Consider the following 17722-nt stretch of genomic DNA (forward strand, 5'->3'; position numbering starts at 1 on the left):
ACGCCCTAATGGCGAGGAACAATTGACAGAGGAGAGAAAAAAAGCAAACTGAAGTCTTTCCAGATGGTGATAAGTGCTATAAAGACAAGCAATCAGAGGTGCCTGGGTGGCTTAGTTCGTCAAAGGTCTGACTTCGGCTCGGGTCATGATCTCATGGTTCGTTGAGTTCGAGCCCCATGGCGGGCTCTGTGCTAACAGCTCAGAGCCTGGAGCCTGCTTGGATTCTGTGTCTCCCTCTCTCTCTCTGCCCCTCCCTCTACTTGTACCCTGTCTCTCCCTCAAAAATAAAATAAAACATTAAAAAAAAAAAAAAAAGGCAAGTAATCAGGATGATGTGACAGAGTGACACAGCATGGTTGGGATCATGGATGGTTCTTTGGAGAGGCAGCATCCGAACCGAAGTGAATGAAAAACAGGGACAGGTTGTGCCAAGAGCAGACTTGCCCTGACAGGGGGGATGAGCTTGGCAAGTTCAAGGAGCAGAGAAAATGCTAGGTATCCATGCAGTGACCAAGAGAAACAGGACGAGGAGATTAGGGCACAGGGGTCATCAGGCACCAGGTGACGGGGACAGTGGTGAGAAGCTGGTTTGGACTCTGAAGGCTGTGGGAAACCACTGGAAAGTTCGAACCAGGGCTGTGGTATTCACTGTCTGATTTGTATTTCCAAAGCTTCCTTTAAATGAGTGCATAGGAGGAAGCAGGAAGACTGGTTAAAGGCCACTTTTGGGCATCGAGGCAAAAAAGGATGTGATGGTGTGGGCCAGCAACTGAATAGGGAGAAAAACTGCAGGAATCCTGCCTTGGTGAAAAACAATCTCCTTTTTTTTAAAAAAAAAAATTTTTTTTTTCAACGTTTATTTATTTTTGGGACAGAGAGAGACAGAGCATGAACGGGGGAGGGGCAGAGAGAGAGGGAGACACAGAATCGGAAACAGGCTCCAGGCTCTGAGCCATCAGCCCAGAGCCCGACGCGGGGCTCGAACTCACGGACTGCGAGATCGTGACCTGGCTGAAGTCGGACGCTTAACCGACTGCGCCACCCAGGCGCCCCAAAAACAATCTCCTTTAAGGTGCATCAAGTAGCAGTTGAAGCCCCTGTTTCTTGAAATTTCTTCACCCTAAGAAGCCAGCATTCTTCATCAACTTTATGTTTCATCCATATTAGGGCGCACCCTCCTTAACTAGACGGCTTTGGCTTTTCTTGTCAGCCTCGCTTGTCTGGGAAGTGCTGTTCTATATTCAGCGCCTCGTGGGTGCTGAATAAATATTGATTAAACAAACCAAGTAATGAATCACGTCTGCTGCAAGTGCGGGTGCTTGGTAAGGCGGAAAGACGGAAGCGCGCTGGATTCTCCTGGCCTTAGGGCACAGCTGGGCTCAGGGCATTTGGAGCAGGGGCGGTGGGAAGTTGGGAGCCACCCCACTCCTTCCAGTCTGTCATGCCCGGGCATGGGGGTGGTCACTCTATTGGCCCGTCCCACTGGGTGAGCGGAGACGGTCCACGCTCATCCCGGAGAATCCTTACTCATCGCTCAAGGATGAGCCTGGAAAATGGTACTCCGGCCGGGGGCACGGGGGCTTCCTGTTGGCGGGCAACACCCCTGAAATGGGACATGAGCTGTGGATGCAGTGGACGGGGGCAGAGGGCACTGAGAGAAGGGTCTCACTCTACAGAGGGGGAGGTGAGAAACCTCCCAAATGCACACAGTTCTGCGTGTTATGGCGGGGCCGCCCCAACTTTTTCTGTAAAGGGCCAGATAACGCATCTTTCAGGGCCCTCTGCTGCAATCCTGCCGAGTGTCACAAACGCAGCCACTGACAGTGGGTAAAAGAAGGCGCATCACCGTGCTGCTCAAATACAACTTCACTTACAGGCACCCAAACCTGAATCTCATAGCATTTTCATGGGTTACAAAATATTCTTCTTTTTTTCCTTCAGTGATTTAGCCAGTTCTGTGTAGGAAAAAAAGGCAGGATAAAAAAACAACATAAAAATCATTCTTTGCTCGTGGTGGGCCAGACAAAAACAGGCGGCAGGCCACCCAGGAGTCATGGCTTGTCAACCCCGACTCTGTAGAGGAGAAAAGAGGGAAGACAATCTATCTGAATTTTGTTCAAAAGCTGACAATTGAGGGGCACCTGGGTGGCTCAGGCGGTTGAGCATCTGACTTCGGCTCAGGTCATGATCTCGCGGTTTGTGAGTTCGAGCCCCGCATCGGACCCTGTGCTGACAGCTCAGAGCCTGGAGCCTCCTTCGGATTCTATGCCTCTCTCTCTCTCTCTGCCCCTCCTCCACTCTCTCTCTCTCAAAAATAAATAAACATTAAAGAAATTCAAAAACTGACAGTTTTACATGGTAATAATATTCAAAACTCCTTTGTCAGGTGCTTGATACAAATGATTTAACTGTATGACATGACATTTCCTGATCCTACAGACGAGGTGGCATCCAATATCTTTTGAGCACCTGCTAATTAAGAGCTATTCTCTCCCAGCTGGTCCCCCAGCTTCCTCTTCACCCTGTTATTTGTTGTCCACACAGAGGCTGGGTGAGCTTCCAATAATATACACCAAGTCAGTTTTTCTCCTTCTTTTTATTTATTTATTTTTAAAGATTAATTTATTTTTTAATGTTTACCTTTGAGAGAGAGAGAGAGAGAGACAGAGAACAGGGAAGGAGCAGAGAGAGAAGGAGGCAGAAAATCTGAAGCAGACCCCAGGCTCTGAGCTGTCAGCACAGAGCCCCACGCAGGGCTCGAACCCACAAACCGCGAGATCATGACCTGAGCGGAAGTCGGATGCATAACCGACTGAGCCACCCGGAAGCCCCAGTGTTTCTCCTTCTTGAAACAGACCCATGACCTGCCACTTGCCACTTGCCACTTGCATTTGGAACAAGACGCAAATGCCTTATCTCATCCTGGCCTGACCTGGTCTCTGACCACTCTGTCCACAGCTGTCCAGGGCCTTTTCTAGCAGTTTCCTTCAGCCTGAGATGCTCCTTTCCTCCTCTGGTTTTAGTGGGGCTGGTCTTCCTTGGGGATTCAGGACTCAGTTCAAATGTCACCGTTTTTTCTATGACATGGCCCTGTCTCGTTTTCTTCACAGACCTGGTCTTCAATCCCAATTATCTTGTTAGTTAAACTGTTTACTCATCTCTGCCTGATTCATCTGACTGAAAGGTAATCCCCACTAAAACCAGGCAATTTCTGTCCAATCGCTGCTGCTTCGCCATTCTGGCATCAATGCTTAACAGTCAGTATTATATACTATTATTACATATTACATATTATTACTATCATATACTATTATTACTATTATTACATATTATTACATATCACATATACACTAATATTACATATTACTATTATTACATATTATTACATATATTATTATTACATATATTACATACATATTTGGTGAATGAATAAAGGAAGGAAATGGTCTGAGGGGTGAGAGAATGTTATGTTTAGGACTGTGCTGGTATTTTGCTATGAAGGTGCCCGTGATGACAGCGTTAGGGATTGATTGGGGGAGGAAGAGTAGGAACTTTAGATGAGCAAAGCCCAGATTGTGGAAAGGCCCTTGGGAAATGTTAAGGTGTTTGCCCTTTGTTTTGAAGGCAACGGGGGTGGCCACAGAAAGCTTTTAAGCAAGCATAGGATGAAAGAATTCAGTGTGTTTACTAGAACATTCACCTCTGGAAAAATAAAGAAGTATGTAAGCTATCATGTGCTTGGTTTACACTATTAAGGATGGCAAAGGTCCTAGAGTAGTAATCAGCCGATCTTTAACTTAAACAAGAGTGGAAAGATGCCAAGACATGAATTCAAATTCAGCGCAAATGTCCCAACCCATCCTCTACTCCCTCCTTGAGCTGGGGACATGTGAGGTGGCTTTTGCCACCTTTCTGAAAGCCAGAGCTAGAATGCAAAGGTCTCCAAGTTTCAAGGATTTTTGTGCTGACAGAAAGAGTCTTCATAAAAGTTTACCTTCAGTATGAAAGACAGTGAGGGTGTGAAATTAAAAAAAAACAAAAACAAAAAACAAAAAACATAACATGGCTCAGCTTGGTGATTGCAGTTCAAGCCGCGGTGGCCTGGTCCAACCACGGAAGTGACATTTCTCTGCCCGAGATAAGGCTGTCTTAAAGTATGTCAAACAGTAAATCAGGAGCCCTTTAAAAATTGGAAAAAGCAAATCAAAAGAGTTTCTTGTTTCCTATCTACCAATCTGTCTCCTTTCTTCCATCACTCTTTGTACTTGGAACAGAAAATTGTTAACTTCCTTTCTTATGAATCCACGGAGGAAGGTGGAAATAATTGACCTTTAGAAACCAGAAGCCAGATCTGCCCCAAAGTTAAGAGAGGGGACAGAAGTGTGAGGCTGGCTGAGGCAGGGTGAGCATGAGACCCAAGCCACTCAACACAAGTTTCCATGGACAGTGGCTACTTCACCAGATGACCCTGAAGCTGCCTTTTCATCGGCTTCAAGATGTTCACTTGTGATGTCTCCGGCTACCCTTCTTCTAGGAAGAAGGTTACCATCTGCCCGCTGAGATCTCTGTTTACACCGATATTTACTAACAATTTAAAAACGTTTAAGAGGACCACAGATAGAGTGCCAAAGACACACGGGTGCTCATCAGCCGTCATTTTACTGTGCTTGTGTCTGATTCCTAGGTGGACTGCCTTTTTATTCATTCTCTCTCCCACCTTAAGGAGCATTCCATGTGCCAGTGGGCATTGTCCTCAGATCCTAAATCTTTCCATGAACATGTGCCTGCCTACCTTTCTCTGCACACAAGCCTCAACATTTCCTTACAAAAGGACAGCCAAGATGAAGGGTGATTTTTAAGAACTGCAAGTTTTGTGCCGAGAAGATTCCTGCCTCTGCCGTTGGTTGGTTTCAGTTGCTCGGAAGCTTTCGGTCGGAAAGGGGGGAAGGAGGACGTGCTCTCTGAGGCCAGGTAAGGTAGCAGCTAGAAACCCAGACATTGTCAGGGATACCGGTACCACCTGGAACCAGGCGGCATTCTGTGCATCTCCTGTCTCAAAAGGCCACCGTGGTACCACCTCTCTCATCCATGTGGCTTCCCACTGCAGTGACTGTGCCGTAGGATAGCCACAGCAAGAAGTGCTCTGCACCTTGAATCTATAAGGGAGGACAGTAACCCAGCTTGGGATGGTCTTCGATCATCCTGTGGCCCCCCCCCCCCCCCCCCCCGAACTTAGATGGCTTGAAGAGATAACGCTTACTGAAAAGTCGTCCCTGGGGAAGAACAGGAGATCTCGAAGGGGATCATTCCGATAGGTCTTTTCAAGTTCTTCAATGACGGTTTCATAATCCAAAGGCTCGAGAAGTCTGGGCTTTTCCTGCTGTGGAAAAGGAAAATAGGGTATTAACCACGGACACACATAATCTTGCTTGTTCTCAGTGCCCGGTTGGATTTCAGTTCTTAGTATTACCAAGGTTTTGACATCATGCAGTCCTTCCAATGGAGTCACAGGGACCCCAAGCATTTAGGGCAAAGCCACATGACTATCATTTCCAGATCTGAAATAATATGAGAAGACCCTTCAATACTTGACGTCTTGCTCAGTAACTCAAGCTGTTCGCACGGAGCCCCCAAAGCTCACTGGAGTCAGCCAAACACATCCGCTGAATTATGTAAATTTTCTCTTTGTCTATTTGAAGAAAGGTCCTCTGCCTACTTGCTACAGTATTATGATCATCATCTGTTTTGCTGAATTAGATCCTTCCTTGTGAGGTTTACCTGGCTCTATTTTAAAATGTTGGCTCCCTATTAGCAAGCAAAGTATCATGGACTGTCTTCGTTGTTACTGAGGCCTGGATCCTGTGTCAGGATTAATTGCTTGGCTCGGAGCCTCTTTGCCACAACAGAGAGAAGCTGGGTGATTCTCTAACAGAACTGAGCAACACAACTATTAAGGGCGCAGTGTGGTGGAAGTGGAGAAGAGTCTGAAAAAACAGGCAGATAATTGCACTACATTAAAATCCTGAAACCGGGAGGAAAGACACCTCCTTCAAAGAAACTGCCGATTCCTCCAAGTGACCAACACCAGTGGGGGAAGGCGTGGCTATTTTGTTACAGGGTTGACGTGTTTACTCCAAAACCGTGAGAAAAAAAGGTCCCCAAATAAAGAATAAAACATGATAAAGCAGAAAACCAAAGACACAGTCTTGAGTTCCCTAGCTCTTCAATGAAATATTTATGCAACTTAAATGAAAAAGGATGACCTTTGGGATTATTTAGGGGGCTCTTGGAAGCTGGAGGGGTCACCGTGAAATCTAGATACTAAAGGGAATGTCATAAATGGAGAACAGTTTTTTCCCTCTATCATGTCAATGACATCGACAGTTTCCTGCCAACCTTACCCCTTCCCAGTCTGCAAAGCACAAAGATTTAGCTTTGATTTCTAAGGCCTTCTTTGGAAGATCTCCGCTGGTAAGGCCCTAGAAACTTCCACCAACATTTTAGTCATTGCTAATTGGCTCCTCAAAATAGCAGTGTTTTTTCCAAATAGAAACAAAACCAAAACAAGATGTGACCCAGTGGGCCACCAATAAGGATTTCCATGTACTTCCTGCATTAAAACAAAATGAAAGAAACCCATTTTACAGATGCTTAAGTAAACTGAGGATGATGTAAGGTGAATATTCTCTCTGGAAGGGTCTTCAAGTAAGATCACCAGATTTAGCAAATAAAAACACAGGACTCCCTGTAATATTTGGAGAAAAGATGGTTCGTCGTCTGACACAACCTCTTTAGTGAAAGACCTGTGTGAAATGTTCACTGTTTTGAGACAGAAGACAGAGACATTATGGTGTGATTTGGGTAATTAAAAAAACCCCAAAGAACCCCAAAAAGCTCCTTCTAGAATTTCTGCCTTTTGACATGATTATTCTATGTAGACTTATTTTAAGTTCCATCTCCTTAGTTTCCCAGGCCAAGGTTAAGCCCAAGAATCACAAATGGATAGCTCAAGAGGCACATGCTGGCTCCAGATGTTAGATCTGGCCTTATTTTAGTTTATTTTTAGTTGGCTTCGAACGTCTTCAAGTAGCCGCAATTCACTCCAGTTCAGCTAGAGACCTCAGTGCTCCTCACCTATTACCTCTTACCCTGTAATGTCACACGTTGCATCACCAACTGCTCCCTCAGGCCTTCAAGTCTGAGACACATGGCTGATTTGGGAACCTCTTTTTTTTTCTCCTTCTTTTAATATTGTGTTTATGCATGAAATGTGTAGCAAGTGAACCACAGATTTGATTGGTTATGTCCCCTTCTGTCACTGGATCTCCAGCTTAAGCGTGCTGACGCCTTTCAGTGCTCATATACCAACAGCCTGTGATGTGGCTACTAATACTTTCTCTCTGCTCCCGTTCCTCACATAGACATGAACAAGACTGTGAGAGTGTGGCTTTGTGCGTGTTGCAATTTATGGGTTTAAAAGCAAATGGCATAAGATGTTTTCGGAGGCTTTTACAATCCTGTTCTCACCATCCTTTTAATGTTATCTCCCTTAGTTGCAAACTTGAGCATTAATAAACAAGCTGGAGACAAGAAGACCATCAAAGAAGATGTCTCCCTAGGGGCCCACACTCCACCTAGAATTAGCCCCACCTAAATGAGTACAATGGGAAAATCAGAGCTCACAAGTCACAGGGTATTAATAAAACCATAGAAAGACGAAATCCCAAACTTCCCTTGAGGTACCCAATAAAAGGCGTAGCCTGCAAACATCTGTTGGCAGGTATATTTTTATTAATGCATTTCAGGCTATGGTATGTCAGCCAATCAATGAATGACATTTATCAAGCCTTTCCTGTTGAAATGTTGCACTGAAGTTATTTTGAGGTTATTTGGGGGCTGCAAAACCCAACAGAGCTGCTTCAAATAATGCATTCCCTTTGTTACTTCTGGGGGATATATTAGGAAAGCTCTGTCTTTCCAGGGAATGTGTCAGTCAATGGGCAGCATTCGAGACATCCAGTGTTTCTTAATTTTGTGGATATGTGGTCTACAAATGAAAATAACAATGATATATTCTGCAGCACCTAGGGCTTGGGATTTGCTGACGCTTGGCATGAATGCTTTACGCATCTGCGATGGTCGGGATCCAGGTCATGGGACCACAGTTTTCTCTGGAGCAAGACAGCTGTCTGTTCAGTGTTATGGTCAAATAGACAGATGTATCTGAGGATGGTGGAATCAGTTAATTTCTCACTACTGTTCCTTGCAGAGATGTTGAGTGCAAATGAGAACTGAGTAGCATTGATTTATAGCCTTAGAACAGTTGCGTTGTCCCTCCTGAATTTAATGTGCCTCCTTCTTTTGGAAATGCACCAACTGGGCTAAGGCATGTGCCAAGATTGCCCTGAATTGGATTGGATTTTTATAGTGCTTTTTACTCTTACTCTCTCTCAAATGACTAATGAATTTCATTAGCTGTTCTACAATCGCTCCAGGCATGGGAAAAGGCACCCATCAGTATCTGTTATTATGCAACAGGGCTGGTGTTATGCCACAGTGGTAATAGGCCCTGTTCTTCTCCTACGTATTGAGAGATTTGTTTGATCTACTTCCGCAAATCCACAGCTCGCCTCCAATTCAACTTCACTGCAGAAGAACGGGCTCCTGTCGCAAACACAAATGCTCTCTTTTCCTCTTCTTATTCCACCAGTTCTCATGGAATGCCAACACGGTGTCTAAGCCTTGGAGTTGGTAAACCTGCCATCTTAGTAATAGCCAAGGCTGTCAAGAGCCGTTTAATTTGCTTGGAAAGCAGACTGGCCGTGCCTTAGTTAAAGATGCAAATTTCAAGAGCACAGTACACTGTTGCAAGGATCTGAATTAATTTTGTAATTATAATTCAAAATTACAGGGGCAAAAAATGACACCGAAGACCTAAGCATTTGAAGCATGCAACAATGAAAAGTTACATGACTAAGTTACCAACCTAGCCTTTTCTCCAGAAGTACAATCTAACTAAGAAACAACCTAGACTAGCCAGCCTTGTTTTACAGAGTCCAAAGCAAAAGGTAGAGTGTGATTACAGGTGTTCTATGCTGAGATGAGCAGAGAGGGTAACATGCACTCTGGAACCAGAATTCCTGGGGTTCTGTCTGGAATTCTGCTTATGGGTATGCAATGTCGGGCATGTTAATTACAATCTCTGTGCTGTGCAGTGAAGGAAACAATCCGTAAAACTACAAGGCAACTGGCAGTATGGGAGAAGATATTTTCATATGACATATCAGATAAAGGGTTAGTCTCCAAAATCTCTAAAGAACTTACCAAACTCAACACCCCAAAACCAAATAATCCAGTGAAGAAATGGGCAAAAGACACGAATAGACATTTTTCCAAAGAAGACAACCAGATGGCTAACAGACATTTGAACAGATGCTCAACATCACTCATCGTGAGGGAAATATAAATCAAAACCAGGATGAGTTACCACCTCACACCTGTCAGAATGGCTAAAATTAACAACCCAGGAGACAACGGATGTTGGTGAGGATGTGGAGAAAGGGGAACCCTGTGCACTGCTGGTGGGAATGCAAACTGGTGCAGCCACTCTGGAGAACAGTATGGAGGTACCTCAAAAAACTAAAAATAGAACTCCCCTGTGACCCAGTAATTGCACTACTAGGTATTTATCCAAAGGATACAAAAATGCTGATTCGAAGGGGCACATGCACCCCAAAGTTTATAGCAGCACTGTCGACAATAGCCAAATTATGGAAAGAGTCCAGATGTCCATCAACTGATGAATGGATAAAGAAAATATGGTACACACACACACACACACACACACACACACACACACACACAGTGGAGTACGACTAGGCGATCAAAAAGAACAAAATCTTGCCATTTGCAACAATGTGGGTAGAACTAGAGTGTATTATACTAAGTGAAATGAGTCAGTCAGAGAAACAAATATCATACGATTTCACTCATATGTGGAATTTAAGAAACAAAACAAATGAACACAGGGGAAGGGAAGGAAAAATAAGATAAAAACAAAGGGAGGCAAACCATAAGAGACTCTTAAGTACAGAGCAAACTGAGGGCTACTGGAGGGATGTTGGGTGGGGCAATGGGCTAAATGGGTGATGGGCATTAGGGAGGGCACTTGGGATAAGCACTGGGAGTTATATGTGAGTCATGACTCATTATTACACTATATGTTAACTAACTTGGATTAAAAAAAAAAGAATCTCTGTACCTTAGTTTATAAACTGCAAAATGGATATCTTAGTAGGAACTACATTGTAGGATTAAATGAGATAATATAGTTATGCTTTTAGAATAGCACCATACCCACAGTACTAATTACATAAGTGTGAAGTAGATAAAGTCTGTGAGTTTACATTTTCACTAGTCATGAATTTAAAGCACTTGCCTTGTAAATTGAATGTGTACAGAGAGCAAATAGGAGGCATTCAGTAAATATCTGTTGAGTAAATAAGTTTATATCTTTTCACCCAGGAATTTCTGTTCTTGAGACTATGTTTTTAAGAAATAACTCCACATATAAGCCAAGATTTATAAAATAGTGTCTTTGCAATATTATCTTCGTAACAGCATAGAAAATATATTCACCTTAATCCAGGAGGGATAAGAAAGGAAGGCAAGATGATGGAGGCTATATCCCCAAAGTGAAGACACTGGAGCTGCTGCTCAGAAACAACGATTGATATTTTTCAGACTTGTGTGAAGTGGAGAGAGGCTTACTGCTCTAATGGGCTTGGGGAAGGACACTGGAAATAGGATGTGGGTTAAAACACACTAATGAATGATTGTGCAATATCTGCCACGGTTTCCTCCTTGTAACTCTTCAATTCTTCAGTAAGGATAGTAACAATGTTTTGCATATGATTGGCTTTTGCCCGGGGTGGGGGGGGGGTGGGGAATAGGAAGGTGGGGTCCGTGATCAAGATGTCCAAAATGGCGAGATTTGCTGCAAAAGGAGAGACTTGTTCAAGATGCATGCATATTACAATACGAAAGTTTGAATCCAAAATATTTAGACCTCTAAGGGATAGTAAGGCCTGAAGGACAAGGCCAGCTAAAAATGGGAAACAGTAAATCATTGAGGATAAGGAGTTATAATGAAATTATGGCACATCCATTCTAGGAAACAAAACATGCTCATTTCAACTGAGATTTGGAAGTTTGTAATAACAAGCAAAATCGCTTATGTATTATTGTTAAATAAAAATGAGAATAAATATTGCACACCAGAATTTAAATGTATTAATTATTGTTTATTTTATTATTTTTTTTTCAAAAGTGCTTAAACGGTCTATTCTAAGTGCTTTGAAGATACAATCTTAAATTTTGTTTCCCTCATTCATTTTATTTTTCATGGAATTCTGCCTGTTTCTTTTTAATTTTTGTTTCAATTCTAGGTAGTTAACATACAGAGCAGTATTGGTTTCAGGAGTAGAGAGGAATTAAATTTAAAGTTCATTTTCATCTGCATAAGATCTAAAAACTTTAAAGAAAGCAGATTAGAGATACAGATCTATATATGATCAGTTATTATATTGGGATGGGTTATGAGATTTAGGTATTTGCTATTTTGATTTCTCACATTTTCCAAATTTTCTACAATGAACGTGTACTGCTTTCATCATGGTGAAAAAATGAACTTGGTCTTTCAAAGCTACCATGCCTTCATGGAAACACTGGGGAATTGTTTGATTTTAAAACTGTTTACCCTTTGAAGACATACCAGAGAGAAAACCTCAAAAATCGTAGCAGGAACTTTGCATGGAGGTTCAACCAGTAACAGCCTCAAGTAACTAAAAAAAAAAAGACATATAAAACACTGGGGAAAGAGGACTGGAGAAAATAATTACAGATTATGTATGTGGTCCTAGAATCTACCATCAGCAAAAAAGGAGAACAATTAGCAATGTATTAATGAAAAGTATTTTGAGCTCTGGAGGGAACCACAGACATCTGTTAAGTTCCTTAAACGCCTCTGTGCATTGGTCGTTATGGCAAATGATGAGAAGTCAGAATCTGTAGTTGGAGGGCCACAGTCTTTTATCTACCAGCTGTGTAACTGGGACAAGGTACTTACGTTGAGACTGAGTGAGGCTGATTTAAAGGAGTCAAAGGGCGACTTCCTGCTTACAGCAGTGTTATTATAAGGATCAAGGACATGAAGTATGAGAGGGTATTAAGCGAACGACCGAATGCCAGACAAATATAGATCTGTCTTTGAAAAGCACACTGAAATTACCCTACACGTTTTACCCAAAAGCATATACCAAAACCAAGTCAATGCAACCAATCAATTAAATCCATTACACTAAATTCCTCATGTACCCAGAAACTATGGTACATGCTTCTGTATTTATTATCTAAATTTCCTTACAAAAAAAAAAACTTAATAGCTAGCTATTCTGTGGAAGCAAAAGAACTAATAACATAAGGAAAACACTGACATCTTTTTTAAAAAGGGCAGCATCTACACTGTGAATTGCCTGAATCAAGTCAGGCTGCTGTACCCTGCAAAGAAAAAAGGAAGGAAACCTACTTAATCAAGTACGTCAGCAAATGAAAGTGACTATGAAATTCTGCCTGAAATTCTACCTTGAGAAACAGCCTAGGAAACATTTTTATGTATTTATACTTCTGAATTAAAAAAAAAAGATTAAATTTAAGATTAGTTTAGTATTAAACTCATACCTAGAGACAATCAAGTTGGAGATATAGGATGTCTTTCTGTAGGTCTCACCTACATTCATGCAGGTCAAGTTTATCAGTACTGGAAGTAAACAAGATCGCTAAGACCTAATCAGGGAAAGTGGTTAATGGGATTTAGGATCCTTCATTTTGGGAGGTCACAGATTTGTGTTCTAAATTTCAAGTGTAATTAGGGAGCCAAGACTCGCTACTCACCCTTGAGGTCACTCTAGTTTGTTGATCTGAACTAGTTTCCCGTGGTTCTCCTTTTCAGAAAAATCTGATCTTTCCAGGAAACGCTATTATGAAAAAAAGATTTTCTCCCTACCTTGGAGAACCTTTATAATCTTTCTGTGACACACTTGCCCTCCGTGATGCTAGTTGGGACTTTCTTAATCTTCCCCAATCAGCCTTGTCCTTGCCAGATATCTGAACATTTATTCTAATTTGAATATTCATACCAGAATTAACTGATAGCTGAGTGTCTTCTTCACCTTACAAAACCATTCATTTTGGCTAATGATCCAGGAAAACAAACAAATAAAAATTGATATTTACTTCAGGACCAATATAGTAGGCATGAGATGCCAATTATTTAAACATCCTCTTCACATCTTGGCATACAGACAAACAAATAACTGACATTGAGGATCCACAGGGTTTTTAAAGAAACCCTAAAAAGAATTCCAATCTCAAGATCTCCAAGACAAATTAGAAGCAACACAGCTGTTAACTAATTTAAGCATTATCCAGATAACTGATTAAATTTCTTAGAGGAAATAAAAATACAAATGACACATGGATTCTTTAGACCTTAACTTAATCCAGGACCCTTTGGCCTTCGTACAACTGGAATGGAACCAACTTCCACACTATTTGTGTTTAAAATAAATGACAGAATTGGAAAGAACCCATACAGCTGTATCCATGGCCACAGCTGTCAGCCTGTGGTCGTGTGACAGATTTAATTCAGCCTTTCATCAAAGGGAGTTTCACTGGACAACCTCTCAAATGTTTGAGCTTCAGAAAACAAGACTAGCTTTTCTTACCAAAAAGGAAATGATTAAGTAAGGAATAAGCCATCTTATGCTGACCCTTTGACCTCCGCTCTGCCTTGAAGTACACAGTTTCATGAGAATGGAAAAACACTAGCTAAATCAAAGTTAAGAATTGTACAGCTGGGCAAGCTCAGATTAAGCTGAATTTGGAAATGGTTCCCTTGGTAACAAAAACGGACACAGATCTCAGAAGAAATCAACCAGTAGTAACTCTTTAAATGTCTCGGTCCATTTTAGTGAAACGAAGCAGGTTAAAGTTGGTAAATTATAAAGTCCTTTGCAAATATAAAGGAAGGTAAGTCATCATATTTAACAGAAACATTACAGTTCGAAAAATCAGAATATTCCATTTTGTTAACTCTTAATGTTATTAGGAAAACCGAGGATACAAATGAGATTTATAGGAACTATGATTTAAGGTGTACTTTCAAACTGAAACCAGACCTTTACAGGCTTATTTTCTTTTTAAGGAAATTTGACCAGATATACCTCTTAGCAGCACATCAAAATTCACACAGCTTTGTATAACAAATGATAATATATATAAGAGTGTTTGCTTCTCCATCTAACACGGGGGCTTGTAAGGAAGTAGAAAAGATCCAAAAAGATCTAAATCAAATTTAATTACATGTCTCATTTAGTTTTCTAGAAACACTTGAAAGATAATAAATATGATTAAAAATACATCACAACCCAATTACAAGTCTGCCTGATACCAGAGAAATTAATGCCTTAGAGCTAACTGCTGGGAATTTTAGATAATTCACGTGAAATCTGTCATGAAGGCTTCCACTGGCTTAAACTCTGACACTATTCTAGAACGTTAACAGCCACACAAATGAACTTTTGGCTTGAGTACGAGGAGTGTGTGTGTGTGTGTGTGTGTGTGTGTGTGTGTGTGTACATATATACATAAACACATACATGCCACACACACATACATGAATGTAAATGGTTTTGTCAACAACATGCATCTTATATTTTCAATAGATCTCTCCAATAATGACAGTCAGCTCCTTCTTTTATTTCTTTCCTTACTCTTGGCTACTTGAGATTGAATATGCATCGTGGGCATTTGTTGTTTTTTGGCCCAGACGACACCTGCCCTGATTTCTTTTTTGTACTAGCATTTTATTTCCCTCTGTGGACTTCTCTCCCCACCCCTATTAGGAACAGTCTTGGTGAGTCTCAATGTTTGGAACTGAAGGTCAGTCGTGTGGGATCCTGGCATCTCTCCACTCAAGATTCAGAGTTCTAGAGGGAAGTGCTGAATGGGCCTCGCTAGGGTCATATGCCCTATCACCCGGGACCGTGAGAGTATTTAACACTTTCTCTCACTGAACATCCCTATAAAGCCTAGAAGAGATCATCACTGCTTTTTTGTACAGATGCAGAAACTTGGATTCTGAGGACTTGGGTCGGCAGGCTGACTGATGAACTGGAATTGCAATCCAGCTCAGTGTCAAAACCTATGGTTCTCTCTACGCCACCAGTCACAGTGCTGCAGGAAGAGGAAACACAATAGCTTCCCCCTCTGCCCCTGCTCTCTCGGAGGGAGGCTGCTGAAATACAGCTATAGTCTTGAGTATGATTCCTGCTCCCTTTGTGAGCTGCGACAAGGTGAAGTCACTGGGCACCTTAGGGAAGAGGACAGAAAAATATTTATAAGAGGGTAAGGAGGATGGAGAATAGGAAATGAAAGGGATATTAAGGCAGTGTATACAGAATGCTAGCTAATATTTGTGTCACAGATCCAACGGAAATTGCCACTAATTGAGAGAATCTCCAGATTCCAAAAGTTTTGGGCCATAACCACCATCTGGGGAACAAAAAGATCTGTTGGGATCACGGTGCTACTTTCTGCCCATTGTGCCCTACTCCCTCCCGGACCAACGGTCCACCTCCCGCTCAGAGGTAATAAAGGGTGTCATCATGGAATTGACTCTGCCAGGTTGGCAGTTCTTCTCTACCTTGTCTCTTCCCCTTCTTTTGACAGTCAGTCTTGAGGAAACTAAGCTCATTCTTGCTTAAGTGGAAGGTGCCTTTCCTGAGTCCATTTTGGAAGCGTCTTCTCTGCAGCTACCTGGCTACGTACACCCTGTTGCTACAGCCACACTCAGAGTCCCCTGCCTAGACTGTTGGGTTAAATCAAGTTTCAATTTACACTTCTCCATTTCCACGGCCTGGATTGAATTCAGATCCCCCCACCCATGACTCCAGCTTTTTTTTGCTTTCTTCAACCGTCCATTTATAGCTCTTAGCCCTACTTTCCATTGTTTGAACCCGGATTCAGTCCTGTTTCATTGTTTGTTACCCTCGCGCATAATCCTGGGACCCTTGCCTGTGCTTCCTTTCAGCTAATTGGCTCATTATGAAATAGCTCAAACAGGTAATTGTGAATGTCTGTATGGAACAAGGAGTGGCAGTAAGAAGGAGGTACAGATGACCAGGGAGAAAGGCTGTTCACATAAACATGGAAAAATAGATTAAAAATGCACTTAAAGGGCTATATATATAGCGCAATACATTATATAAAAATGATGTATGTGAGAGATATGTTAAAGATGTTCAGATTAGATTATCTTTCTACAGCTTTCAATTTTTTAAATATTTGTTTATTTTTGAGAAAGAGAGAGAGACAGAGAGAGAGAGAGAGAGAAACAGGAGCAGGGGAGGAGCAGAGAGAGGGAGACAGAATCCGAAACAGGCTCCAAGCTCTGAGCTGTCAACACAGAGCCCAAAGCAGGGCTAGAACTCATGAACCACAAGATCATGATCATGACCTGAGCTGAAGTCAGACGCTTAACCGACTGAGCCACCCAGGTGCCCCAACAGTTTTCATTTCTATTGAAGTGCTAATAGGCTATTATGAAAGAGGAGAGCAAGGATTTTCATGTGTATCCAAAGTTCTCCAAATAGTCTCAAATCCTGTCGATTCATGACCCACAAACCAGTAATAACTTAAAAATAACAACACACATTTATTTAAATGAATTTTTCATTTTTTTTTCCTGACTGTGCAGATGATTGATATACTAATTCAACTTAATCGTGTATTTAATCTTTCCAAATTAGGACATGCGATTTAGGGAGGAAGTGATCTTTTTATTGACTTCCGATGTACCAGAGATCACACCGAATGATTTGGTTAAAAAAATAAATAAATAAAAATAGAAAGCCAGTTTAAAAAAACATCTACAGAGTACCATGCACACTAGAAAAATCAACAGAAGTAGTTCTACTTGACAATCTAACAAAGAGGTTTCATTTTCCTTGAACTTCTCTCATAATGCAGTTGCTCTCATACAGTATATTGACTGTGACAAGTGGATTCAAATAGGTGACGCCATGTCTTAGCCAGTTCACTTGAAAACAGGATTAATGAGGGAAACTTCCAAAACAATTAAAAATTCCAACAGAGTTAGATAAACAGCTTCAAACAGCATCTGAAGAAAACAAAATAAACACAACTGTCGGTCTGTGTCCTGAGAGTACCAAGTCTGGGTTGTACGCGTTTTAGGAAGCCACAGTGTTCTGGTGAAGTATTCTAGATTACTGTGAAATGAAACCATTTCTAAATCTGCCTTAGAGCAGGAAAAGGTTTGTGGCATTCGAAATCTACATGACCAGTATAAAAACAGATAACCTATCACAATTATCCAGAGCAGTCATTATTTCTCCTTTCACTACAATATCAGTATATCCAAAAAATTCAAAAGAAAGTTTTTTTTTTTATTCTCTGAGATAACCTCACGCCATGTCTTCACGTGTTGGGCCTTTTGTCACTTGAATTGCTTCTTCCTTATCACCTATCAAAACTGTCTCTGAAGCTTGTCTAGAGATACTGGTTTAGCTTTTAGAAAGCTTAGATAATCATGCTGTGGAAAGTCCAATGTGGCTTTGTGTGCATTAGTGCACTGGTGGGGAAA

The 17722-nt window shown here is 41.6% G+C and overlaps 1 protein-coding gene across 11 annotated transcripts in view; it reads right to left on the bottom strand.

Moving 5' to 3' along the window:
- The window catches only part of DOCK10 (dedicator of cytokinesis 10), a 271165-nt gene that overhangs the window by 150908 nt on the left and 102535 nt on the right, over window positions 1-17722 (bottom strand). For 8 of the 11 annotated variants that reach the window (XM_086719772.1, XM_086719770.1, XM_086719766.1 and 5 more), the window contains exon 2: window positions 5261-5380. In XM_086719772.1, coding sequence (XP_086575898.1) covers window positions 5261-5380 — 120 coding nt within the window. The remainder of the gene's footprint in view (window positions 1-5260; window positions 5381-17722) is intronic. The other 3 variants (XM_086719771.1, XM_086719767.1, XM_086719763.1) reach the window with 1 other exon arrangement.

The sequence above is a fragment of the Puma concolor genome, chromosome C1, assembly GCF_028749965.1.
Source record: "Puma concolor isolate L17-30 chromosome C1, mPumCon1.1.hap2, whole genome shotgun sequence".
NCBI lineage: Eukaryota > Metazoa > Chordata > Mammalia > Carnivora > Felidae > Puma > Puma concolor.